This window comes from Pogonomyrmex barbatus, unplaced genomic scaffold, assembly GCF_055798465.1.
Source record: "Pogonomyrmex barbatus isolate J1 unplaced genomic scaffold, ASM5579846v1 scaffold21, whole genome shotgun sequence".
Classification (NCBI taxonomy): Eukaryota; Metazoa; Arthropoda; class Insecta; order Hymenoptera; family Formicidae; genus Pogonomyrmex; species Pogonomyrmex barbatus.
Genome location: NW_028297118.1, coordinates 3,470,609 through 3,496,986, shown reverse-complemented (window position 1 = coordinate 3,496,986; position 26,378 = coordinate 3,470,609). Strand labels below are relative to the sequence as shown.

Below are 26,378 nucleotides of genomic sequence, written 5' to 3'. Positions count from 1 at the left end.
GAAGCCGCAGTCAACATTTGCCGGTCACCTAGTGCACACTGCAACGACAGAATATCCATTTTCTGCAGTCTTAGTACCTCTGTAAAACTATTAATTGTGATTTCTGCTAAGCTGCGCGCGAATCAGTGTTGGATCGAATATTAATAGTTAGACATTTCATCAAACGTGAGGTAATCGATTTTGTAAAAGTTAAGTAGATTATATGTTTTATTAGACAAATTTCAAATATATACATTTGTATTTTTTAATATACATGTATTATATATATGTATATATAAGCAAAGTGAAAAAATAAAAGATTGAAAGTTAAGTAATTGAGACATTTGAGACATTATAAATAAATGATAATATATTTAGAAAAACAATTGCTATTTATTGGTTTTCACTATTTAATTATTACTATTACCGTTCAGTCATTTTTGATACATTCATTATAAAAAGATTATAAACATATTATTAATAAAATTAAATATTGGTAATAGCTGTCGTTAAAAAGAAAAAAATTAAAAGCAGAAGCAGTATGAAAACTTGAAGAACACAGTATTATTTATATTTATATGAACTGCAATTTATTTTATAATTACTTACACAATTTTTAGTTAATTCAAAAATAAAAATTTCGCATTATATGCTTTCACATTACTAAAAGATTTGGATGAAAGGTACAACTTTCATCGTGCTAGCTGGCTTTCACCAGTCAGCAGCCATCATTGATTTTATCTAAGCATTAGACATTATGACTTAACAATTCTTGAAATATACTTTCAATAAATGTGTTATAAACTTAAATTGGCATAATGAGATATTTAATCAAAACCAATCAAAATTCATATTTTCGGAATACAAATATAAATGTGTTAATTATATTAATTATGTATCTTCTAAATCTCTAACCTGTCATTTGCACCCGTCATTAAGAAACGTTATACGTAATATTGTTAAATATTGTTAATACATGAATTTTATTTAACGAACAATGTGAAGTTCAGCTTAGATTTTATAATTTGCATCTTCATATTTCAAAATAAAATTCAATCTATAATTTTATATGTCATATTAATATATATATATATATATATATATATATATATATATATATATATATATATATATTAGTATATATCTTGATGTGTTTAAATATTATTATCTATGTTTATAACATGTTTTTATTCTTCCAATATATTTTATACAGTATTACACAGTATAAATAAAGTTCTATGCTGCATTCTAATCTAATTTCAAGTTCCGACTTCAAGTTAGTAGGTCGCCTGAAATAGATTAAAAAATTGATCCTTATTATAACAGATTGTCAATTAATGATATGCTTCTAGAGTTACTAAGTTGCGAGTCTACTATCTAACAGAATTAGAGCAGAAAATAAGTTTATATAATGTTTATATAACGTATAAGATATCAAGAGAAAATCAACTAAATAACGAATAAATGTAAATGTTAGAAATAACTAATAAACTTTACTTGTTATGTTATTAATATATTAATATATATTAATATATATTAAAAAAAAAATCAAAAATTATTTTCTCAAAATAAGAAGTAAAAGAAGTAATTAGAAATAAGTAGAGATGTCATTTTAAAAGATGAGAAAAATCTTTTAGTATCAATTTAAATCTAATCTAAATTAGCACACACACACAAAACTGCTGACAAGTGTAGCTACAGAAGGAGAGTACTTTGAATGTGCTTGTCTCGAGCTCTAATGTAGTAATGATAGTTTGTTTTTAACACCATTTTAAACGAGTATTTCTTTTGCCATATCATGTATTATTTTAATTAATAAATTACTTTTTTCTCTAATAAGAATCAATAATAAAAATAATCAATAATTTGTAATATTTTTATAATTTTTTATAATATTTAGATTATAACATGATAAATCTGAAGGAAGGCGCACATATACTCTACGATTTATTTCTATTCATTGGCATGACGATAATTTACTTCATCGAGGCCTTAGTGTTGACATTAATTCCTCGTCGATATCGAGCAAAATCAATTAAGGGTGAAATTGCTCTTGTTACGGGCGGTGCCAGTGGAATTGGTAAACTAATTGCAATTAAACTCGCCAAACTCGGTGCACATGTAGTCGTTTGGGATATCAATAAAAAAGGTAAGGAATTATATATTTCAAGAATAATTCTTCTTTTCTTTAATAAAAAATTTAGATAAAAGTAGATGCACGCGCGCACATCCAAATCATCATATAGCAATGTAAAGCAATGTTAAGCAATATATTAATTCATATATTAAGATTGTATGCTATTTTATTGTCTCTTTTACACAGGTTTATGTTTCAAAAATCAATCGTTTGGAAGACTCGTCACTTTTCTTGTGATCTTGTGAAACTCAAAAACGAGAAAAAAGGTTGATATGAACGTAAATCCGGAAATGCGTTATTTTCGAGTTATCGCCACTGTTGAATTTGAAATTACTTTGCTTTCGAACTTTTTTATCAAAATTGAACGAAGAGATGGTCTTTATAAGTTTTATAATATAATTAAAATTAAATACAAATTGCGGATGCTTCAGCTTTATCCCTATACAGGATGCATCACATAGAGATATAGCCCCCTTAGCATCTCTTGGCAGAGATCAGGACTTCATAATTGTGCATTCTGAGTAGTGCTAAAGTTCGCAACTTTTAATTGACTTTAATTATGTTATAAAATTCACAGAAATCATTTCTTCTTTCAATTTTGAAGAAATAAGAAAGTTCGAAGTAGCCATCCATTTTCATGAGTGTCTAAGCGGTCTCATATTATTTTTTTTAAATGTTTCTCTATTTACAAATGGTACGCAAGAAATCTCAACATATCTTTTCATGATGTCATGATTTAATATGACCGTGAAGAGTAGTCAGGAGCCTTAAGAAAAATTAACAAAGTAATAAAATTTCTTTGAATTACAAAATTATTTTGAATTTTTTCTCATAACGACAATATATATTTTCACATTATATTATAAAACATTTTGGATAATTAAAAAACACAATTAAGTCGAAAATACGTAAAAAACATAAGTAAATCGATTATAATGCTACATTTAAACAATCGATTATTTGCAAAAGTAAAACGTCTCACACACACACACACGCGCGCGCGCACGCACACAGCTCGGAAATCCTATCATTTCTGAAATATAAACAATTTTATATATAACAATATATACAAAATTATCACAGTATAATATAATCTCAGAAATAATAGAGTTTCTGATCTAAGATTTTTTAAATAGTATGATGAATACTATTTTTCATATGAATATTAAATGCTGTCTTCAACAGCATGTATAAATATATTTGGAAGTTATAATAATTTAATAGTACTATTGGATATGATATTCTATATTCACATTTGGTTTAATATCTTTTTAATGAAGATATATATATGCAAGAAGATATATATAAAATAAAGATATATAAAATAAAGAGCCATTTAAGATATATACATAATTGCAAACGTTAAATGCAGGTCTTGCGGACGTTGCAGAAACCATAAGAAAAACTGGTGGAAAATGTTGGACATATTATTGTGATATTGCTGACAAAGAAGAAGTGTATCAAACTGCGAAAGCAGTACAAATTGAAATCGGTAATGTAAGTAAAATTTTAAAAAATCAAAAAAATTAATGAAATTCAAACAAGATAACTTTACAATATTTTTGGGCATCGATGTAAATCATGCAAGACCATATTTTCGGTTTCTAATAGTTACAACTTATTTAATTCTAAGTATATAGTAATTTTTATACTTGAGATTTGTTTGATTTTGTTTGCATAGTTTTTTATCTGAACTGAAAAATTTAAGCAGTAAGAAAAATGACCTATTACAGACGATTGTTCTTCGTAAAAAGAATAATCGAATATAATTGCTCGATTTTCTTAAAAATCTCTATTTAAATATTATTATTTAAGTTTTTCTATATGCCATGATCCTTAGTCCTTATTACCTTAATTATCTGATCGTAAGCAACATCAATCTTAGATTAAAAGTATTTCTACTTTTTACATATAAGTATTTCTACTTTTTAATATAATTACTATTACATATTTAAAAAAAAAATATTAAAAAATTCAAGTATGATTGGCATGCATTTAACGCCATCTCTTTTAATAACTTTCTTTAAAAAATAAATTTCATTTTAATAAATAAAATAAAAAGATTTAAATTTATCGCGCAAATAATTGTCCCCATAGGTAAAGCTGTTAGTGAATAATGCTGGATATGTATACGGAAAGACTTTTATGGAATTGCCTGACTATGAAATTGAACAAACTTTTAAAATAAATATTTTATCGCATTATTGGGTAAGTGTTAAAATTAAAGTCATTTAAATATTTCTTTTTATTACAAAAGTTATTATACAATTTCTTATGTAATTTATTTCTCAGATAGTATATCTACGTCAAAATGCCAAAAATTGATAATTATATTGATTTAGTGATGTGACATAAAAATAAAACTTAATGTTAAATATTTTTTTGTCATTTTAATATCATTACATTGATCACTTTTGATCAATGATTTTCTGACTAAATTCTGACGTATATTTATTAGCTGTCCACGCGACTGTTACGATGAAGTCAAGATGATGTCATATAATTATTTTGACCGAAGGGTGATAAAGTTTCTCGACATCATCTCGACTTTATCGTGATAATCGCGCGTCACTTGGGTACGCTATTATTTTTTCACAGATTACAAAGGCATTTTTGAAAGATATGATGAAGAATAATCATGGCCATATTGTGACAATAGCAAGCGTAGCTGGACTTTTAGGAATTTATAATTGCACAGATTATTCTGCAACGAAATTTGCTGCTATTGGATGTCATGAAAGTCTTTTTACTGAGCTTAAAGTATGTAAAGAAACGCGATTATTAAATAAAACAGTTTTGTCTTGTTAATAAATTATTTAATATTTATTTAATATATTTTATATATTTTAATATATTTAATATATTTTAAGGTACATGGATACGAAGGGATTCATATGACTTTAGTTTGCCCTTATCTTATAAATACAGGAATGTTCAATGGAGTGAAACCTAGGTTTGTAGAAACCTAGTTTGTAGATAACAAGAGCTGCTAGAAAAGAAAATTAGGCAATTATTTATGTATTGCATTTTACATCCTGCAAGCAATTTATAAAATCAATACTTTGTAACAACGATATTACAGATTGATGCCGATGCTTGAACCAGAACATGTTGCTGAAGAGGTAGTCGTAGGTATACTAACAAATGAGACATTAATAGTATTACCTACTATCCTAAAATATTTATTGCCGTTTAAATGGTAAGTTCAATAAGAGTAAGACGTTATACATGTATATTCATGTACAAAGTGCTTCATGTGTAAAGTGATCGATGTGATTATTTACAAAAGAACTCCGCGTAAATCTTATAAAAATATAATTTTCGATCGAAATGGATAAAAAAAAAGTAAAATTTTATCACACTGTAATTTGTTTACATTGATCAAAAGTGTCAATCGGAACAATTCACAATAGAATGAACTATTTAAAGTTAAAACCATTCGAAATCAACTCAAGAAATTAGGTCATTTCAACATTACATAAATAATAATAATAAATAAAATGAATGTGCGTATATATTCATATGTAAATATGTATGCATGTATGATATATGTATGCATGTATGGTATATATGTGTGTACGTGTGTGTGTGTGTGTGTGTGTGTGTGTGTGTGTGTGTGTGTGTGTGTGTGTGTGTGTGTGTACTATAAAAATTTCAACAAATTTGACCAAAATTCAATTTCCATAAGATTTGTATGGAGTTTTTCAAAAATATTTATAAAAATTGTTTGTACAAAAAAATAGTATACAAGAAGGCATTGGCTGCGTTCAGCAGAGAAGTGATTTTTCAATATGATTGGTCCTTGCCTTTAGATCTTCGTTGAATGTAAGTGTAGAAATCATAATAAAGAATCACTGAACGCTCACTGATCTGCTTTCTCTGCTGAACGCAGCCATTGTGTAATGGAATTGATCTCTTTGTAAGTGAAAGTGTAAAGAACTTCAATGTTAACTTGATTTTTTTTTAACGCTTTATATGAATCATTTTGTGCATACACATATACACATGTATATACATTTAATACATAAATATTTTGATAACTTATTGATATTACTTGTTAGCTTACTACCGATGAAGATAAATTGGGCATTAATGTATCACATTCTGAAAGGACCACAGATCATGATGACATTCAAAGGTCGTGAATCAAGGGAGGCACAAAAGCATACAGATAATAATAGTGGTGATAACATTAGTACAATGAGTTATAAAGATATATGCATGCATTAAAGTTATACAAGATAGGAGAAAAGATATATAGATATATTCTTTTATCAATAATATATAAATTTTTATACATAAACGATAGAATATATTTTGCAGTTATCTCTATATATGTACACATTATTATTATACAAGTTTTATAAAAGCTGTGAGCAAGTTTTACAAACGCTTGATTATACAATACGAAAATTGTGTAATTTATAGTAGGTCATAAAAATAATTTAATCCTTGACCAAGTTCCCAAATTGAGATTCCTGTACCCAACTTCTCGGCAAGTTCTAATCGAGCTTTAATTGAATATAATGTAGGATAAAAAACATAGCCATTACCTGTAGTCGATCTGAAATAAATGTATTATTTTATAAAAATTATTTTTATAAAATAATATTATTTTATAAAAATTATTTTATAAAATAATATTAAAAATAAGATTTTATTTTATTTTTATATCAATTAAAAATAAGATAGAGAAAGAGAAAAACGAGAAAGAAGAAAAGAAGGAAAAAGAAAAGAAAAAAAAAATAAAGAGAAAAAGAAATAAAAAAGAAAAAATTCAGAAAAGGAAAGAAGGTAAAAATAGAAGGAGAAACAATTCAATTTGATTCGTTTTCGAATCTGAAATATTCGAAATTGAATAATTCAAGAATTTCGAATCATAAATAATTTAATTTTGAATCAATTGTCTATTTGAGTTGCTTCATTTATATCTCCCGCGATTAATTTTGTATCTTATACAACTATTACTATGCATCTCGAATATTATTGAACACTAAAATTCTATGAATTGCGGGTCCTTTCTCGATGTAATTAAAAATATTAATTTACTATCATAAATATTTCTGGAATCGTATATGTATAAAAAAAATTAACACTATATCAAATACCGATTGTGTGTGTATGTAAAAATAATTTATTTTATTCAGTAATATCCATTTTGGTATTAATTTAACATTCATTAAATACAATCACCCAATTTTAGTTAGAGTTAATAAATGAGTATTAGATTCTTTCTATGCCAAATTTGCTATAAAAATCATTTTTATAATCGTTTGTAATGTAAATCCGGGAAAATATGATTCAAATTCGATTTGTATTCAAATTAAAAAGATTCGATTCGATTTGATTTCGCAAATGCTTGATTTGCATACCTTTAGATGAAGGAAAAGAAGGCAAATAAAAAAATACAGGAGAAAAGGGATGGGGAGAGAGAGGGAGAGAGGGAGGGAAGGAGAGAGAGAGAGAGAGAGAGAGAGAGAGAGAGAGAGAAAGAGAGAGAGAGAGAGAACACATAATATATATATTATAATAAAATACTTTGATTCAAAAAAGTGCTCTTTGCTGTTGTCATCCCAATGAATCTTTCCTTTGAATGATTTCAATATATCCAAATATTCAGAAGCAAGAATTGCTTTGCCGCCCTCTGGTGTATAATTATAACCGTAAAAATTAATACCTAATAAAATTTGAGATCGCCTAAGATCGTTTTTCTGGGGGACTAATAATTCTATACATTGTTTGACCCAATTCAGAGGGCTATTTGGACCAGGTCTTTGAATACTCGAGTAATCATAAGTCATAAGTGAAAAGGCCTTTACATATAATGCTAGCTCATCAAATTGTTGTTTTGAAAACAATTCAACTTGTGCACTAAAACAGAGAAATTTCAAATAAATAAAGAGACTACATTTATACTCGATATATATATTTCATGAAATATCAAATCACCCTCTAAATGGTGGTATTGCTAATATAATATCTAAATTATGTTTTTTCAATTCTTGTGCAATAGATTTAATTATAGAAGTGACAATTGGTACATTTGCACCTGCAAATATAAACTGGTTCCATATTTCTAAAACATATCCATCAAAATGGAAACTCTGTAAATATATAATATATGTATATAAGATTATATTAGATATATGTATATAAGATTATATACAGATACTTTTCTTATTTCTTCAACAACTTTTTGCAAAAAGAATAATTATCCTTTTTATTATTTTTTTGTCTTCTCATTATTACCATTATTTTTCTTATCTATTCCAAATCAAGGAAAAAAAAACCATGCGCATTAAGTTTTAAGGAGCCTTCATGGTTATAATATTGATTCATGTGTAGATAATGTTACTGTCGACATATTTATAGATGCCACTTTCTGAACGAAATCACATAACTTTTTTAATATGAATTCTGTAATTATTCTGGATAATACAAAAATATTAAAATAAAGTTATTAAAATATGAATAATATTTCAGGCAATATATATTATATATATATAAATATGCCAGAATAACATATATCTTGAAAACTATTCATTTTCTGATAATTGTATATTAATATTTTTATGCAGAATAATGAGAGCTAATTAATGTAAAGATATATAGTTGTCTTTCAAAAAAAGTATGTATTTGCATATCCCAAATTGCATAACTTTTTAAAAAACAATTATGTGTTTTTTTATACCAATCGATTTTTCTCATTATTCTGTTCATTAAAATATTAAAGTATGATTCTTAAAAAATAAAAAGTTTATAAGATATTCTATTTTTCATATCCAAATATACTAACAAGTAAAAAATATTATGATCGATTTATAGATATAACTTTTTAATAATTTTATTTGAATATTTTTATATCCAGAAGAAGTGTAGAAGAATCATCTTATATAAAAAAAGTTATAGGATTTTATTTATAAAATGGCATCCATAAAATACCGATAATGCATTATTTGCGAATGAATTAATATCATAATCATAGCTTTGAAACTATATAACTTTTATAAAAAATTTTTAGAAGTAATTGTTTATAATGAAATGCTCTGTATTCAATATCTCTAATATAAACAAATGTGTGTGTGTGTGTGTGTGTGTGTGTGTGTGTGTGTGTGTGTGTGTGTGTGTGTGTGTGTGTGTGTGTGTGTGTGTGTGTGTGTGTGTGTGTGTGTGTGTGTGATTAAATTGGCTGCCAATCGGCTAGCAAACTGCTAACATTTTGCTATCTGGGATACTCTGTACACTTTTGTCCTCTGTCCGTAATAAACTAATCCTATTTGATAATTTATCATAAGGTGTTTATGTTATAAACCTGTTTGATAGGTTGATAGGTATGAATCTTTAAGAATAGAACATTAAAATATAGAAACAAGTCCATTTAACGATTATGTTTTTTTTCAAGCATATTATTACAAAAGACGACCGATATCATCACAATAAAATAAAAAAAACAGCACCATCAAATTATTTGATGAAGAACACGCAACTCAAAAATAGTGATGGTATTTCTAATGTTTCTTTTGAATTATTTAAAACACATCGTTATATATTATTAATGAATTGTATATGAGAATTACAATTGCATATATAACGATAATAAATAAAACAATAAAAAATATCAAAACAGAATGTTTAAAAAATTGCAGAATTTTTAATAATAAAGAACACATTGAAAAAAAAACAAATAGGAATTATGAAATTTATATTAATTTAAATTAAACGTAAAAAACCTCGCACGGTTCTTATGGAAATGGGGTCCCGGTCAAATTAGTTGAAATTTTAATATGATGTAGGTTGACTCACTCAAAAATCTCAATGATCGCCAATGAAAAGTTTCAGAGTTATAGCGATTCAAATATCCAAAATTAATCTTCATCATCAAACAGTATGACGGAAGGCACTTGAGCTTTAATGTATTTTTTTTTTTCTTTGAAAAGTGTCATTACACTTTTACTTGCACACACATACATACATATCTCTCATAATACACGCGATACGATATATTCATACAGAAATTATATCGGACGTAATTTATTTTTTATTATGCAAATCATATATAACGATGACTCGTTGCAAGAATTGGAACAAAAACCACCATTATATAAATAGTCAATATATTATATTCAGAGATAAGAATATATTTATAACTCCAAAACTTATATTATTACTTATAAACTTATATTATTATTTTACTTCCAAAACTTATTTATATTTATAACTTCAAAACTTTGAATTATTTGGCTTGGTAATCATTGAGACTTTTAATGTGAGTCAAAACCTATGTCATATCAAAATTTTAGCCAATTTGACCAAAATCTCATTTCTATAAGAAACATGCAGAGTCCTTTTAAAGTTTCATTAGTTTACAATCTTCAATAATCTTAAATGACTTTCAATAAATAATTAAACTCATCGCAACAATTGTTATATTATGAATAAAATAATGTCATTTAAAAAAATTAAATTGACCTATGAAAATTATTTCTATACTTCCATATATTAAAAAACTAATTATGTACAAAACGAGATAATTTTTGTACAGAAAATATTTATCTTTAATTGTTCACGAAATCCGCTTAAATTCAATATATTTTGTAAAAACAAATCCTTTAAATTATGTGATATACCTGAGCAACATCCAAAAGAGACACTATTAATTTAGTTTGGCTCTCTGTATTACTATATAGCTTAATGATGTCATCAATTGACCAGTGTTCAAATAATATGCGAGGTATAACTAAAAATGACAATAATATCAATATAAAATTATAATCATATTGTAATCATTTTCAACTTACGTTTTACGCTATAATTAATATTATTATTGGCTTTTATTTCTTTTATCCATTTAGTTTGGACAGAATGAGTAGAAAATTGATAAGTTGACGTATTGCCAAAAGGAATGGTTAACCATACCGGAGATAACATTGTAAATTTACCATGAAATATTTTTGAAATCTCAAAACCATTTCCATTCCACTATAAAATTGAATATTCATATCAATGTAAAAAATATCATTGAATTTCATTCTTGTAACTTTATGTAACTAGACAGCGTTACGATAAGTATGTAATTACTTACAGGTGTACAATATCCCAGAACCTCTCCTTTAAATCTCCTATACTTTGTATTTTGAAAATATTGACCAGATTCATATAGAATGTCTTGCTGTTTAGGATTTTCCACTACCAAGTTTTTTTGAAAAACATCTTGATCCACAGGACCTTTGTACACCTTATAAAATATAATTAAAATAAATAATATTTATATTATAATATTTATTTATATATATGTTTAACATATATAACGCATAATTTATATATACATTCATAAACATATATGTATATGTAACATAAGTATATGCATTTATTAATTTAATATTATCCATAAGGTTAGACATATATTAGCTGATATATCTCCTACTATTAAGAGTTTTAAAAACAAAATAATCGATATTAATGTGTATTATAATATCAATACTAGTTCTATAATAATAGAATATTTAATGTTTTAATTTAGCAAAAAGCGTACGTAAACGAAATGTAATTTAAAATGCTATTGTTATTTATGGACTTGGGAATAGAAGGATAAAGTCTAAAATCCTAGTTTAAGCGACGAAGTGCAAACTCAGGTGTGTCAGGGAACCAATTTTCATCATTTCAACTTTATCATTGCACTTTATTCAATAAAAAATGATAGATGAAAAAATGGTGAATCGACATCTAAAATAACGGTTGATGTCGGTAGATGCCAAAAATTTGTTTAAATAAATTTGAATCGTTTAAATAAATTTGAGAATTTAGTTTTTGTATGTCACTTGAATTAGATGACTATAACACGACATTTATTTGAATGTTTGTATGATGTTTGTAAGGTATCTATAAAATGTTTAGACATTTATAAGATGTTTATCTGAATGACTACATACGATTATATCTCGTCTATTATTTTATTTTTCATAGATATTGTAAGAGATAAGTAGTTTGAAGTAAATATCAATTTACGTTTTATAATTGAAACAAATCCCCACAGTGTAATTAAAGCACTAAATGTTTTGTATATCTGATCGTTTTACCTTTTCTTTTCCTTTCTCTATGTGTTATACTTAGCTCTCAAATAAATACAAAATAATACAAACTTATATCAAACTTACTAATTATAATTGTTTTAATAGAATATACGTACTATTGTGTAGTTGAATCTGAAATTCTGAGTATATTGATAAATCGCTATCTTCTTCTAAAGCTAAAATTTGAGATTCTTAATACATGTATGGGAACTATACTTTGTAACAATTTGGATCATATGAATAAGAGATGAAAATAGTGATATCAATCATTTTTATGAATTTTCAGACAACACAAATCCAAAATTGGGATATAAGACGTATTAAAGATCACTGCAAAAGATGCCTAAAAATCGTTTAAAAAATGTTTAAAAAATGTTAAAAAATCTTAAAGATGTCTTTTGCAAAAATGTTTTTAAAATATCCTGTGTACCAATTTTGGAGTTTGTAGTCTGAGTTATACAAAAGTACATAGCGCTGTATCAGGCCGGTATGACAAATTTCCTAACCTATAAGATGTCAACTTTAACGATTATCTCAGTTGGCGAGACAGAACGACACTTTTTTCTGCCAAATTCTCTCGCTTTAGACAAAAAGGAATCGAATGAGTGTAAAGTTAAATTCATTTAATTTTAAGGTGGCCGATCTACACTAAACATTTATCCTACGATGTATACGCGGACTTTTTATACTTTTAAGAAACTGATATCTGAACCTTCATATTATACTTAATTCCCTTCATGTATTATGCCGCCCCTGATTATTAATTATGTTATAATTATGTTATATATGGTTATACTACCATATATATTGCCAATAATAATTCTTATACAAAAAGACACTGAATGAGTGTATTGTAATTAAAATCTAACGCCAATAACTCAAATTTAATATTTATTCTTTTTCAATACTTACTTTATTATTAGATTTTTCTTTCTCTTTCTTACTTTTTTTTATTGGTGGTGACAGAGTGCTGCAGCATAATTCAACAAACAACAGCATTGCAATTAAAGTAATCGCGTTCATAGTAATATAGTGAATAACAATCATACATTATAAAACCATAACACTATAAACAAGAGAAAAACTTGAAGCATAGATATGGTATGAATAGACGAGGCATGCCGAGAGATAATGGAAGAGATAGAGCAGTATGTGCTATGAAGCGATCCAGATGCGTGCCCATTTTCAATCGGACACACCACTCATATCAGCCGATGCCTAAGAATTTTCTAGTGAGCCACCTATCAAAAATTTTTTTATTTACTCGACCAATCGGCAATGTGTCCGATTGGACCACACCCGTATGTGCACGGAAACGTCCTTGATCGCCCCGTTGCAATTGAACACAGCGACCGATGCCTGGAGATTTTCCGCTGGATCAACCAATCAAATAATTTTATTTTAAATTGGCCAATCGGCAATGTGGACAATCGGGCGCCACCCTATTGCCTTAACGAAACCCCCATTATGTGATGTACGCGTGATGCCCGTTTAATGTACGGCGGCTGTAAATGGCTGCGTCCAATTGTAACGTGATCAAACGGACATTTTTGTATCATACAAAAAAAAAAAAGACGGAACGCATTCATAATTTGTCAATTTTTGTCAAAAATTAATGAAGAGGGAAAAAATTTTAATTTCTTCGTTCGCATGAAAAAGCAGCTTAATACGTGCCATGTTCTGTGTAAAGGAGTCATAAATTGGATCTGTCGATATGACAGATTTCTTAACCTATACGTTAACCTTGAAGCTTAATTGTTCATTGAAGACAACAAGCGACGATTCTCCCTTTTCAAACTATTGTCTTAACGAAAAAATATCGGTTGAATATATTTTCATCGAAATCTGAAAAAAAACGTAAATCATATATTTTCCTAGGCTTGTATCTATGAATTTGATAATTTTTTAATAATTTTTTAATTTTTAATATTAAAAATATCTAATTCACAAAATACTTAAGCTGCAATTAATACATGCATATTAAAATGTATTCCATACTTTTCATTTACATTTATGTAAAATGTTTTCTTTTACATTAGCGATTTAGAAGCGTACTTTATAAAAGGCCTTTTACCTAATCGCAAAATTAATTATCACATATATTTCCATAAAAAACCGATTTGAAAAATTACAAAAGAGTATATATTTGGTTCAAAGAAGCAATAAAAGGTTGGTCTACGTCATTGTAAAGACATCAGGTTGGTTTTATTCTTCTATAACCTCTTCCGTAAAGATGTGAATAAAAGTGTGTGTGTGTATATATATATATATATATATATATATATATATATATATATGTATATGTGTATATAAAAATTGTACAATTGCAATATATATTATTGTATACGGACAGAATGGAAGATAAATATCGTAAAACCGAAAAATGTATGATAAAATGCATGTAGTTAGTAAACATCAAATACTACGTTAAAAATCTCAAGCGAGCGATTCGCACCATCTCGTAATCGTCAAGTGCGTGGTAGTGTTGACATTAACGTAATAAAGCTATTTTAACTTCGAATTTTTCGACCTTCGTTAAGTATTACGTATTGCGTCGCATTACGATTTTACGCTATTACTTGTACATAGATTGAAGTTTTCGACTATTATAATTGATTATAAAGGTAAGAAGCTTTATTCGGTGTACATGATATGGTGACAGTGGTATGGTAATGGTAAATATGGTGACATTTATTGTATGTATACAAATTCCATAAATGAGTGTAATATTTGAACTAAAATGCATATATTTGACATATATGTACACTGAATGCAAACATATGTAATACTTATGTACCACATATGTGCATACACACAGCACATACATATACATATACACATATATATACACATACATATCATATACATATACATATATCACACACAATAAGTACACGTTCATATTTTAGATATTGCAATATTGAACTTGTAAAATTTTAAAAGATTTTGAAATGATATATTTTAAACAAACATACATAAATACAAGTATATAATTAATTATTTTGTTAATATTTTGTGAGTTGACATTATTAATAATCATAATTTAAAAATAAATGTATTTACTACTTTTATACTAAACATATGCAATAACTATATTGTATTTCATCATTAGTTTATAATATAAGTTAGAATAACATTTTAAAACTTAATTATATTTGTTTGCTTCATTTTTTAATTTCACATATCTTGAAAATATATTTGATATTATATGCAAGTTATAAAAATTATAATATTTTTTTATAGATGGGTGATATCAAATATTATGGAAAAAGAAGAAGTATTGTAAGAAGAATTGGATCTTTCTTACCCCTAAAACCTCCACCAAAAATATATGTCAGTGTAACACCATTACATTTAATGACAAATTCAATGATTAATGAAGAAACTAGTAACAATTATGTTGATACAAATGGATATTCTATGAGGTAAGTACTCCATTTTATCTAATAAGCATGTATGTTCAAATATATATTCAAGTATATATATTTATTCTGCAATATTCTTAAAATTTAATGACTACTTTTCTGATAGCAGGCCAGACTTATTGGAACCAATTAGTTTTGGATCTGAAGTACGATTACTTGCATTAGAACAAGAGTTACAAGAACTTAGAGAACAAATTTCAACAATTGTAAAAAATAATAAATTATCCAAATGTATGTAAGATATATGCTTTATTTTATATCAAAATACTTGATATGATTTTTCTTGGTAAAGATATAATTTATGTTCGTCTTATAGATGCATCCGTCACATCTCTACCTAACGGGGCAGATAGCATAAAATCATTGTCGGTACCATCGCCACCTCCACCTCCACCTCCGCTTCCACTTCCACTTTTACCACCCACAACACCGCATATTGCAAGAAGAGCTAGTTTGCAAGATCACAAAATTGAGGATCGTAAAAAGATTCCATTGAGTGTACAAAAATCGATGGGTGAAGCACTAAAGGATATTGATAATGTAAAATTAAGACCAGTTGCGAGGTAAATTAAAATTTATGTTTATACAATTTTACACTTTTGGTTTTATATTTTATTATATATTAATTCCTTGTATTAAACAAAAGTTAAGATCAACTTTTTTGCAAGTTATCTTGTATTAGAATAGATTTGTAATATGAATAAAAAGTCTTTTGATTTATAGAATAATAGTTATGAATTTTAATTAATTTTAGTAAAAATTATGAATTTTAATTAAATTTGGTAAAAATTATGACATGGATATATTTATTACTAATGTAAAGCAAATTTAAAATACCAAAAAGTAAAGTAATATATTTTATATCAATTTATTTTCCAATCTATATCTATTGAATTGATTGTACAGAAAAAAATTATTTTGCTTACGTAGGAAAATTTAATTTCTTGTTTATAAATAATTTAATATTTAATAATAATAATTGTGCAAGTCTTATAGGTATTAAAAAATAAAATCAAATAAAACAGTATTGTATGTTGATTATTTATAGGTCTCCAGGCGGACATCCTATACGAGTGAAGCGTGAAAATAGTCCCTGCAATGATTTGCAAGAAATTTTACGGAGACGCTATATTGCAATGCAATCTCCTGACAGCAGAAATTCATCAGTTAATTTAGCTATGGATGATTCATTTTAAATAAATTCAAAACAAATCACCCATAACTAAATATGTGAAAATATCTATGAATATTCTCATTGTATGCATATTTGTACGAAATTTAAGACTTTCAATAAGCACATGACCTCTCGTAAATATAAAATTTATTATAGATATATTTGAATCTTTTTATGCTTTATATTAGTTAAGATTTATAGCAAGAGAGTTAAACCAAAAATCAATATAATGCACTAATGTGGCACTAATAACTCAGGTAAAGTTTTTTTCTTTTCAATAATAGATGTTATACTTTATCGATAAAACTTTATCGATATGTTTGAAGAAAACCATTTTAACTTCAGTTTATGATTGAAATAATTATTCTAACTTGTCTTGTAGACTTGTAGACAAGGCTGTAAAAATACTGAAGTTTCAAGTTAATGGTTTTGCCTAGACAATTTAGCTGTGGAAACTCTTCCAAAATAAATATTTTTAAGATATTGTGACACGATAAAGTTTCTTTTTAGTGTTCGTATTATCGATATAAATGAAGGATTTTAATTGTTAATTAAAAAAGAATTTACTTCAATTCAAATTAACAGATATTGTGATTATAATTTTATTTAATTACCAATTTTATATATTATTTATTAATATATAAACAATTTTTTTTTTTAAATGTGTATTATACATTCGTAAAAATGAAATTATATTTTAAAGAATATTTTAATATTTTAATATTATAAAAATATTTTTATTAATTTCTTTTTTAATTTGCAAAAATTGAATAAATTATAATAAAAGGACGACATTAGAGGTCGACACTGCGCGACAATGATTCGCGTGGTGATTTCCCGCCGGAACTCTAACTTATCGGATACTGATTTATTCAGGCAGGATCGATAACATCGATAATACCGACGCGCGCACGCTTCGAAAAGATGCACATCGGAAGGAATACATGCAATAATAAAGAATAATAAAAATAATAATAAAAATAATTAATGTAAGGCAATAATTATTAAATACGTATAAAAGTTATACATGTACACGCTGCGCGACAATGATTCGGAAATCCAACTTACCGGCCTATCGGCCTGATTTACTCAGAGTCGATAACATTGATACTGAATCGCGCTCGCGCTTCCGAAAGGTGCATCGGAAGGAATACATGCGCTAATAAAGAATAATAAAAATAATAATTAATTTCTTATTTGTTTTTTATCTTTCTTTCTTTGTTAATTTAGAAATGCATTTTTTAATTATTTAATTATTTTTTACAATCTGTTGTCGTTTATATCTATTTGGATATATGTATAATTCAAAACGCACAATTACATATTACAATTACATATTTATACAGATAAATATAAAGATGCATACGACACTTGTAACATGACGGAGATATAATTCATGCATTTCTAAATTAGAAAGAAAGAAAGATGAAACAAATAAGGAATTAATTATTATTTTTATTATTCTTTATTACTGTATTTCTTCCGATGTGCACCTTTCGGAAGCGCGAGCGCGATTCAGTATCGATGTTATCGACCCTAAGTAAATCAGGCCGATCGGCCGGTAAGTTGGATTTCCGAATCATTGTCGCGCAGCGTGTACATGTGTAAATTTTATACGTATTTAATAATTATACCTTATATTAATAAAGTAATTTTTATTCTTGTATTTGAATCTTCTTTACAATAGAATTCTTCTTTACAATAGAATAGAATAGAATCAAATAGAATACATACACGTTGGAAAGAATACAGTACATGAAAAAAATTAAAAAAAGATAAATATATGATGTAACGCTCTCTCCTCCGATTTTCCTATAATTTTGTAAATTTCTATATTTTCACATGCAAAATATATTTTTCAAAAGGAGATCAAGTTTTTTTACTTCCAAAATTCTTTGACGTCGGTAAGTTAGAAAATGATAATTTATGCACCATATATTTATTATATCCTCTACTTTAATTAATTAGAAACACGAATTATTCTTTTATATAATTTATATAATTTAAATTATAGCAGAAAATAGTTTGTGATTAAAAATTTTGCACATTTTACATCATTTTGCGTATGTTGTACACTTATATGCGACACGGTCGACATGGCAGATTTTCTGATTACCACAATTAACACCTTTGTACTTTATAACTTTTTCTTATTATTTGAGAATGCCGGTTTTTTTTATATTTTTATGTTTGTGTCACGCACCAAAATACACGATATTGCAAACTTTCAGATTTCAAATCGGTGAAAGAAGAAGGCCCGTTTCCTTCATAATTACCTTAGTTTTAATTTAAAGTTATATAATATAAACTGCACAATGACATTTAATCAAATTAATATCGTTTTGTGGGGCAGAGCGACGCTTATTTCTGCCGGATTCATTTGCTTCGTGCAAAAACGCGTTGAATAAGCCCAACTTTATCCATATTTCAGGTGAGGAAGTTAAATTGTATAATTACCCGGATTATTGTTAAATAAGCTATTATTTTCTGATTCCATTTTTAAATAAATAATTTAACTCTTTTAAGGTTATGAAATTATCGCGACAACAGAATGTAATGTGATGCGTTCCACTGAACAATACTAAATCTATTGTTAATGCATTAGTGCAGTTTTCGTCGAAACCTAGCTCAACTGAAGTTGCTGGACCAGCTTTCCTAGTAAAAAAAGGCCATAAATGTTTAGTACTGACAGTGTATATTAATCTTAAAGATAATCTTAGTATCATACAAGTCTCTATTCTAAACCTACTACAACAGTATACACTTACAAGAACAGATTTGCTATTAAACGTGACTATTGTATAAAACTTCAGATTTAGAGCAAAAATGTATACATCTCGTAATACTAAAGTCACACTTTTTAATTATTTCTATAAAATTCAAATAATACTCGGATATTATTACTTATGTATAAACGCCACAAAAGATAGCAGTTGCCAATGCATCAGCAAATTGAATCGACAATCGATTCTTGTACCTCGGAAAGAATATTGTGTTGTAAACAATATTAAATTTGATGCAAATAATGTAAAAGAAGAACAAATAAAACAAATGGTTAAAATCGACGCTGGTACATACTTCATAGGAACAAATAATCCAGTTTTTATAGCCGATGGAGAGGGGCCAAAACGTGAAGTAGTATTAACTAATTTTTACATAGATAAATTTGAAGTGAGTAATAAGGACTATATGGCTTTTGTAAGCACCACAGGATATATAACTGAAGCAGAAAGTTTTGGGGATTCTTTTGTCTTCGAGAATCTTTTGACACAAAACATGAAAAACAAAATCAATAAGGCAGTTGCGCAAGCTCCTTGGTGGTTACCTGTGAAGGAAGCCTCATGGCAACATCCAGAAGGTCCAAACTCAAATATTACTTGTATGTATCTATCTATTTTTTAACAAATTTTAGAACAGGTATTTAATTATTGTTGTTTTTCCATTTCTGATTGATTTTCTCATTTTCTTCACTTTATATTGTAAGCATAATTTGACAACTTGTATCTTGTATATATCTTTCATACATGTATATATCATTATGAATAAGAAAATTATAAGAAGATTACATTATTTCATATTTTCTACAAAGAATTTCTACTTTGTGCTTGATTAAATGTTGAATATATCTAATTATATAAATAATTTTCTTTATGTCATATGACTACTTATGTCATATGACAACTACTTATAAACTTATATAGTTGCTAAACAAATTAGTAGAATTGATTTTGAAATTTTACATTTAATTAAAAGATATATAATGCCAGAAAATAAATATTACACGCACATCATCTATTATGTCTAATAACACAAATAAAAAAATAATTAGCCTTATAAGATATATACAACAAATATTATAAGTGTCTAAATTATAAAAAAAATTAATAGAAAATATTTAGTCAGAATGGACCATCCTGTTGTTCATGTCTCTTGGAACGATGCAGTTGCTTACTGTAATTGGATAGGTAAAAGATTGCCAACTGAAGCAGAATGGGAAGTTGCATGCCGCGGTGGACTTTCTGATAGACTCTATCCTTGGGGAAATAAATTAATGCCAAATAGTCAACATAAGTAAGTTTAACTTAATTTATGTACTTTAAATTTCTATAATTATTATTCTAGAATTATCATTATCATTCCATTAATGCAATATGACAATGTGGAGATTTGAAAGCAAAGTCAATTCTTTATTTATATCTTTATTTTCTTTATTTATAAGTAAGATTTAAGATACCTAGATAGATAGTAAGGTTTGGTATCCTGTTCTAAATAATTTAAAAATGATAAAATTATTTGTGTGTATGAATACCAATATTCAATTATTTGTCCTCTAAGAAGAATGGTTGGAAGATGGTGTTTATGTCCTTAACAATCGATATTGCAGATATAAATATTTTTGTAAATTAATAATTGGATTTTTTTCCATTTTTTTGGGATATCACACACTTTTGATGCTAATTTCAATATATAATAAATATATAAAAAAAATAATATATAATAAATATATAAAAAAAATGTGTTAATAAATTTTTAAAAAATATTTTTATTTAATTTTTGTATCGATTTTGATAATGGTTTTTAAAATTAAAAATAAATAAATGATTAATCTGCAAAAATGATTTTATTATTTTCTTACTCAAGAGGCTAATTTTCCTTCTCTCAAAAATCTTCATTTGCAAATGTTCAAATAACTCAACTTTTTGAAATTTAAATATCATTTTTAAATATCACTATACTATTTTTTTTTAAACATAGACATACTTTCAAAAATTAAGACCTAAAGATTTTTTTTTACCTATTGTTATAAAAGTTATGAATTTTTAATCGAAATCATGTATTCTCAACGGTTTTGCTCCGATATCAATCTGTAAAAATAAGTAAAATAAAACAGATTTTTCATGATAGTAAAATTCATTATTAAAAGCGAAAATTTTTTCAAATTTTTAGTTTAAAATGATGTAAAAACTTGCACTAACTCTCAAAGCCCTAAGTTGTACATGAAAAATATAAAATTACACGTTGCGGATTATGAATATGAGAATATATGGATAGAGCACAATGCCACGTAAGTAAAGCATAAAGAATGAGGGGAATTAAATCTGTTGCAATAGGAGGTCTATGATGATGGCAGCATGGATAATTTCACAGAGTGTGATTTATTATGTCTGATTATTGTTGCAACATTTTGGTTAATGTCAAGTAATTCTGAGCAAATAGACAAGAAATTAAGGATCAAGATGACCACAATAATTTTTATTTTCTTCCGTCAGATTTTATCTCCCATCTAAAAGGATACTTTGTGCTACATCCATATATTATCCATATGCTGAGGATTATTATATGTACGCAACAATGTATAATAAGAATTTATATTTTATTGCTATAATTGTAGAGCCAATATTTGGCAAGGCAATTTTCCTATAGAAAACACTGAAAAGGATGGTTACAAAGGTACATCGCCAGTTACAAGATTTTTGCAAAATAAATACGGTTTATATAATATTGTTGGAAATGTTTGGGAATGGACAGCAGATTGGTGGATAACAAAACATTCGCACAATCAACAAATAAATCCAGTAAGCATTTAAATTTAGTATAATAAAATAACATATATTGCATAGATATGTCTAATCTTAATTAGAAATATATTATATAACAACTTGACATCGTACAAAAGATATTTGAGATAAAAGTTTTTCAGTTTTAAGAGTTTATATCCTATTAGTTTGATATTAGCTGTTTGAAGACCGCATAAAAGTTAATGTAATAATATAATTTTTTTTTTAAATGGAAGTATAATTTTTTTACATAATTCCTTATAATTATTCTATATATAAAAGTCCTAGCAAATACAGAATATAACTACTATATAACATAAGAGTAACATGTAATATAACAAATATTATATTTTAACATTATGTACATTATTCCCAGCACTAACTAAATTTGCAAAAATAGATATTAAGCAGAATATAGTACCAATTTCTGTTGACTAAAAGGCAACAGATTTTATATAGACTCTGTAATATCTTATTGACAAATTGCCACCAGAAATATGACAAAGCTTCCTGATATACTGTGTTAGCAGATTGATGGCAAAAACTGAAAAAGTCTATTAATATAACATAACGACAAATTAACAGTAGAAATTCAGCAGAATTTGTATTATGCAATTTGACAATAGATTAACAATAGAAATCGAACAAACACTGTTATTGTAAATGTAATAATTGTAAAACTATCATTTGTATCTGTTTGTTGCGTGTAAAATTTGTTAGATCTTCCATATAATTGAAATGACTATAATATTATTTGTGCATCTTTTATGTACTTGGTACAAAATGTAATTATATCTTTACAAGGAAGTTAACGAGTATAATACTTATGACATAATTACTGGTATATATGAATATCAAACGCCATGATATATTTTATACTTTTGTAAAAAAAATTTTATAATTTACCTGTGTTATAAAGAATATATTAATTTCTCTATTAATAAAATAGTTAAATATTATTCTTTTAAAATAAGAGATAGAGAAAAAGAACAATAAGTGTGTTACTTTATAAAATCTTTTAGCATAAATAGTGGCAATTAAAATCATTAACAATAGACTCTTAATTTTATTCGATTTCTGCTCAATTAGATAAAACAATGTAACATTTTGTTATTTATATAAAAGATGTGAAGCTAGAATATATTATAAAATATCTCAAACTATTTGTTTTTTAATAACTTTAATATTTTTATATCCTAAGTAGAGTAATCAGAGTTAATTAAAGAAATCATATTATGTAAAATAAAATCATATAATTCCATTTTTTTAAAATGACTGTGATTTTCAAATAGCTAATATCAAACCAATTATATTATTGTGTATATCTTCTTTAAATCTTGAAACTTTTATATATGATATATTTTGTACGTCAAATTAAAAAATTTTTCAACATTTCTATTAAAATAAAATGTATTAAACTTTATATATAAAATAATTTCATATTAAAAGATTAGACTAGTTCAAATGATCTTGATCTTGATATATAGAAAATTCATTCCTGAGTAAAATGGTTTTTGAAGATAATACTTTTTTAATAATTCGTGAAATATTTAAAATTAAATATATCAGGAAACACTTATGTTTTGCATCAAGTTTATGTGCAGCAAAGTTTGCATAGACTGGTGACAAAACACTCAATTCTGTTAACATAAATCATCAAAAGTTGAATCATTTTCATGTTTTGAGCAATAGTAGAATTAGTTGAATTTTAAGCTAAATTTTGATAGTTGATAGTTTAAATCATATAAGAAATGTTTTTAATCCTCCTTTTTGTGTCCCATAAATAGAAATATTGTAATGTACAAATTAATAAATTTAAAAAAATAATATACAAATTTGTGACTTTTTTACTTCTATGCAGAAGTAAAAATCAGAGAGCATTTTTTTTTTTAACAATATTTATAGTTATGTAAGTAACGTATGCTTTTTGATAAATCTTTAATATGTTCCTTTTTGGAAGAGGAATATTTTCTATCACTATACTTCTGTACTTCTCTATCACTAAACTGTAATCACTAAAATTTATTTTCTTTCGCCATATTTCAAATTCAGGATGATTCAACCATTTGTTCTTAAAATGTCATATTCCTAAGTCGATTCTAAGACATTTTTTTTCTCTATCAAATTTTTATCAGAAGCTTAGTTTTTGAATTATAAGGGAAAACAGTTTGCGAGGAAAAACGGATCGCGTACAAAAGAGTGGGCAAGAGTGATGCAACTCACCGTCTGACGCGGGCGATTAAAAATTTGGTAGAGAAAAAAATCATCTTAGAATCGGATCAGGAACATATAACATTTTAAAGACAAACAGTTGTTCTGAATCACCCTGTATATCACCTGTTTCATTTTAAATACAATGAGTGTATACTAGTTTAGGATACCAATCGTGTAATTTTTTCCTTAAGATGGAAACATGAAAAGTAAGTGTCGGTCCACAATAAATGATTTAAGCTTTAAGAAGTAAGAAATTGACCAATTATAATCGAATATGAAAAGAATAATCGACTATGATTGGTCAATTTCTTACGACTTAAAGATTAAATACTTATTGTGGACCGACACTCAAGTTTTACTGTTAAAGATAAAACTTCTAAAGGAAAACGTTTTTACTTTTCATGTTTTTCTGCCCTAGAGAAAAAGTTATCATATGATCAGTAGTCAGCTGTAAAGAACAAACCCAAATATTAAAATATTAATATTGATAAAACAGAAATTACATAGTGTTATATAATATGTTAAGCCAAATGGTATTGTATATTAAAAATTTTCCCTTATAAAATAAACTTATAAGAATAAAAAAAGTATATAGAATAATTTTATTATTTATATTTCTAGTTTTTATTAAAAGTAAAATAAATTATATGTATTCAAATATGTACATCTTTAGTTAAGCCGACAGAAACAGGTTTGAGCAGAATATGTTATCAATTTCTGATAACAGAAAAATAGCAAATTTTACAGATATATGTAATATCTGACAGTGTCGGCAAATTATCGTCAGAAATACGACAAAGTTTGCTAATCATGTTATGTCAACAGATTATATGCAGACCGTATTGATATGATCTGATTCTGACATTTTCCTATTGTCATATTATTTTCACATTATTGAATTTTCTATAATATATCAAAGATCAAAATTATCTTAGTTGTATAAGTTTTTCTGTAAAATTACTGTTATAATTACAGTTCTTATTGAATATATTTTTAGATTGGCCCTTCTAGTGGTAGTGATAAGGTGAAGAAAGGTGGTTCCTATTTATGTCATAAAAATTATTGCTACAGATACAGATGTGCTGCGCGTAGTCAAAATACACCCGATACATCAGCTGGAAATTTAGGTTTTAGATGTGCCATATCAACGTAGCTAAAACATTGAAGTATTAACACATAAAGTTAAACTTTTAAACAGAATGATTAAAAATAATGTAAACAAATTATATTTTCTTTATATGTATATAATTATATGTAATGTATAAATATTATATGTAATCATCTCATAATTTTTATTTTTCTATTTATAATATATAGCTTATTTTGTTAATTTGTGGCATATACCTTGAACATCATTTTTCGACTGTTGATCAGATTTGATAGCTCGACCATTGAGTTATAGGCTGCGTTCCGATATTCACTGCCAGCACTGAAAATATATAGTTCATGTCATATATTATAGATTTTATATACTAGCAATGAATATCGGAACGCAACTATAGTATATGAATTCCAGTATATAGTATATTGAATTCCAGTAACTGGAGTGAGCCTTCCAAGGAATGGGGATGTCTCATTTACTGAAAAAAGATAGATGTGCGTGTTGGAATCGCTCTCTTTGTCAAGAGATTCCCGGATTGGTTAATGTTATTCTACTACTATAAGGTTAACCAATAAGTATGCTATAGAAAAGAGAAAGATTCCAACTTAGTATGCCCGTCCTTTTCTCCGCTGGGTCGCGATTTTCTATAGTTTAGTATAGGGATGACTCACTTCAGTATACTATATAGCTTAATGAGCCCGACTGACCATCCGTCGGAT

The 26,378-nt window shown here is 26.5% G+C and overlaps 4 protein-coding genes and 1 long non-coding RNA gene across 9 annotated transcripts; 3 read left to right on the top strand and 2 right to left on the bottom strand.

The window, feature by feature from the left end:
- Positions 1 to 34: 34 nt before the first annotated feature.
- Positions 35 to 6,709, top strand: LOC105431295 (estradiol 17-beta-dehydrogenase 11). Of its 2 annotated transcripts, none has more exons than XM_089078115.1 (8): positions 35 to 170; positions 1,880 to 2,128; positions 3,489 to 3,613; positions 4,214 to 4,324; positions 4,715 to 4,876; positions 4,987 to 5,069; positions 5,199 to 5,315; positions 6,178 to 6,709. In XM_089078115.1, exons 2-8 carry the CDS (start codon positions 1,888 to 1,890, stop codon positions 6,344 to 6,346), a joined length of 1,008 nt encoding a protein of 335 aa, XP_088934241.1. In that variant the 5' UTR covers positions 35 to 170; positions 1,880 to 1,887; the 3' UTR covers positions 6,347 to 6,709. The 2 variants fall into 2 exon arrangements, with proteins under 2 accessions (XP_088934241.1, XP_088934242.1); XM_089078116.1 differs by having other exon boundaries at positions 35 to 189.
- On the bottom strand, positions 6,406 to 13,349 carry LOC105431296 (chitinase domain-containing protein 1). The gene is made up of 7 exons (XM_089078113.1): positions 13,099 to 13,349; positions 11,199 to 11,351; positions 10,915 to 11,095; positions 10,744 to 10,853; positions 8,066 to 8,220; positions 7,655 to 7,987; positions 6,406 to 6,680 (listed from the first exon to the last, which is right to left on the bottom strand). The coding sequence occupies exons 1-7, from the start codon at positions 13,231 to 13,233 to the stop codon at positions 6,539 to 6,541; spliced, it is 1,209 nt and encodes a 402-aa protein (XP_088934239.1). The 5' UTR covers positions 13,234 to 13,349; the 3' UTR covers positions 6,406 to 6,538.
- A 357-nt stretch (positions 13,350 to 13,706) lies between these two features.
- On the top strand, positions 13,707 to 16,946 carry LOC105431293 (mitochondrial fission regulator 2). 4 transcript variants are annotated; one of them, XM_011645383.3, is made up of 6 exons: positions 13,707 to 14,043; positions 14,226 to 14,384; positions 15,430 to 15,611; positions 15,718 to 15,842; positions 15,928 to 16,174; positions 16,660 to 16,946. In XM_011645383.3, exons 3-6 carry the CDS (start codon positions 15,430 to 15,432, stop codon positions 16,805 to 16,807), a joined length of 702 nt encoding a protein of 233 aa, XP_011643685.1. In that variant the 5' UTR covers positions 13,707 to 14,043; positions 14,226 to 14,384; the 3' UTR covers positions 16,808 to 16,946. The 4 variants fall into 4 exon arrangements, with proteins under 4 accessions (XP_011643685.1, XP_088934244.1, XP_025075169.1 ...); XM_089078118.1 differs by lacking the exons at positions 13,707 to 14,043; positions 14,226 to 14,384 and adding an exon at positions 14,540 to 14,658; XM_025219384.2 differs by lacking the exons at positions 13,707 to 14,043; positions 14,226 to 14,384 and adding an exon at positions 14,540 to 14,810 and having other exon boundaries at positions 15,721 to 15,842.
- Positions 16,947 to 18,882: 1,936 nt separating this feature from the next.
- On the top strand, positions 18,883 to 25,846 carry LOC105431292 (formylglycine-generating enzyme). Its single transcript, XM_011645382.2, has 5 exons — positions 18,883 to 19,216; positions 19,312 to 20,164; positions 20,685 to 20,856; positions 22,178 to 22,361; positions 25,555 to 25,846. The coding sequence occupies exons 2-5, from the start codon at positions 19,612 to 19,614 to the stop codon at positions 25,708 to 25,710; spliced, it is 1,065 nt and encodes a 354-aa protein (XP_011643684.2). The 5' UTR covers positions 18,883 to 19,216; positions 19,312 to 19,611; the 3' UTR covers positions 25,711 to 25,846.
- Positions 22,375 to 26,352, bottom strand: LOC148936508 (uncharacterized). Its single transcript, XR_016139516.1, has 3 exons — positions 26,055 to 26,352; positions 25,902 to 25,986; positions 22,375 to 25,710 (listed from the first exon to the last, which is right to left on the bottom strand). It is a non-coding gene; the product is annotated as an uncharacterized LOC148936508 (long non-coding RNA).
- Positions 26,353 to 26,378: the final 26 nt, after the last annotated feature.